General features: G+C 66.5%; 1 protein-coding gene across 1 annotated transcript in view; it reads left to right on the forward strand.

Annotated features, from left to right (window-relative positions):
• Positions 1 to 6: 6 nt before the first annotated feature.
• Positions 7 to 1,099, forward strand: part of ZFP36L2 (ZFP36 like 2 zinc finger CCCH-type) — a 2,192-nt gene continuing 1,099 nt past the window's right edge. The window contains 2 exon segments of the mRNA XM_027776327.1: positions 7 to 347; positions 874 to 1,098. Coding sequence (XP_027632128.1) covers positions 297 to 347; positions 874 to 1,098 — 276 coding nt within the window. The 5' untranslated portion in view covers positions 7 to 296.

Below are 1,099 nucleotides of genomic sequence, written 5' to 3' on the forward strand. Positions count from 1 at the left end.
AGCAGTCCGCGAGCTGCCGTCGGCTCCGCGCGGGGGGGCGGGCCGGGCACCCCGGGGTGCCGAGGAGCGCTCTTTGCTTCTCTCTCCTTTCCCCCCGCTCGGCACTCCAGGGCACGCTCTATCCCGTCCTCGCCGCTCCCCTCTCCCTATTTTCTAGCCCCCTAGCAAACTTTCGGTCTCTCCTCGCTCCTCGCCCCTCGCCCGTTATTCGTCGTGGCTCGAGCCCAGCCGTGCCTCCCCGAGGGCTCCTCCCAACCTCCCAGCCTGCAGCTCCGACCATTACAGGATCCAGAAACATGTCGACCACACTTCTGTCCGCTTTCTACGATATCGACTTCTTGTGCAAGGTACGCGAGGGAGCGGGAAGGGAGGACGGCGGGCCAGCAGAAGCCCTTCGAGTGCTTAGACCTTGCCTTCTGCCCTCGGCTTTGGGGGTTCCCCCCCCGCCGCGGCTTCTCGGGTCGGGAAAATCCCGGAGTTTGTAGTAGTGTGAACTAGCGCCCTGTGGGCGGGGAGAGGGCAGGGAAGGAGGGAGCCGCTCTAAGTGCTTGGTTTCTCCGGAGCCGACCGCGGCCACGCTGCCCGGGCTTCCCGGACTGAGTTTGCGCCGCCCACCCGGCGGCCCATGGGCTAAGGATCACATGTCGAAACCCGGCCCAGCCTGGGGTGGGCGTCCTCCGTTCCTTCCAACGCGAACTTACTGCTTTGCTTGGATGAGGGTGGAGGCCAAGTCGAAATCCACGGGGGGGGGGCGTCGTGGGGGGGTGGCAAAGAGGAAAAGGAATCAGTAGACTGGGAGTTCCTCTGCAAGTCGCCCAACTCTCCCCTCCCCTTACGTTTTCCATCCCTTGCCCTCTCCCCTCCATCTGGCAGACGGAGAAATCCCTGGCCAACCTCAATCTGAACAACATGCTGGACAAGAAGGCGGTGGGGCCGCCTGTGGCCGGCGCCCCCAGCTCGGGCTTCGCGCCGGGCTTCCTCCGACGGCACTCGGCCAGCAACCTGCACGCGCTCGCCCACCCCGCGCCCAGCCCGGGCAGCTGCTCGCCCAAGTTCCCGGGCGCCGCTAATGGCAGCAGCCGCGGCCACGCGGCGGGGG

Source organism: Tupaia chinensis, unplaced genomic scaffold (assembly GCF_000334495.1).
Source record: "Tupaia chinensis unplaced genomic scaffold, TupChi_1.0 Scaffold000661_1, whole genome shotgun sequence".
In the NCBI taxonomy this organism is placed as follows: domain Eukaryota; kingdom Metazoa; phylum Chordata; class Mammalia; order Scandentia; family Tupaiidae; genus Tupaia; species Tupaia belangeri.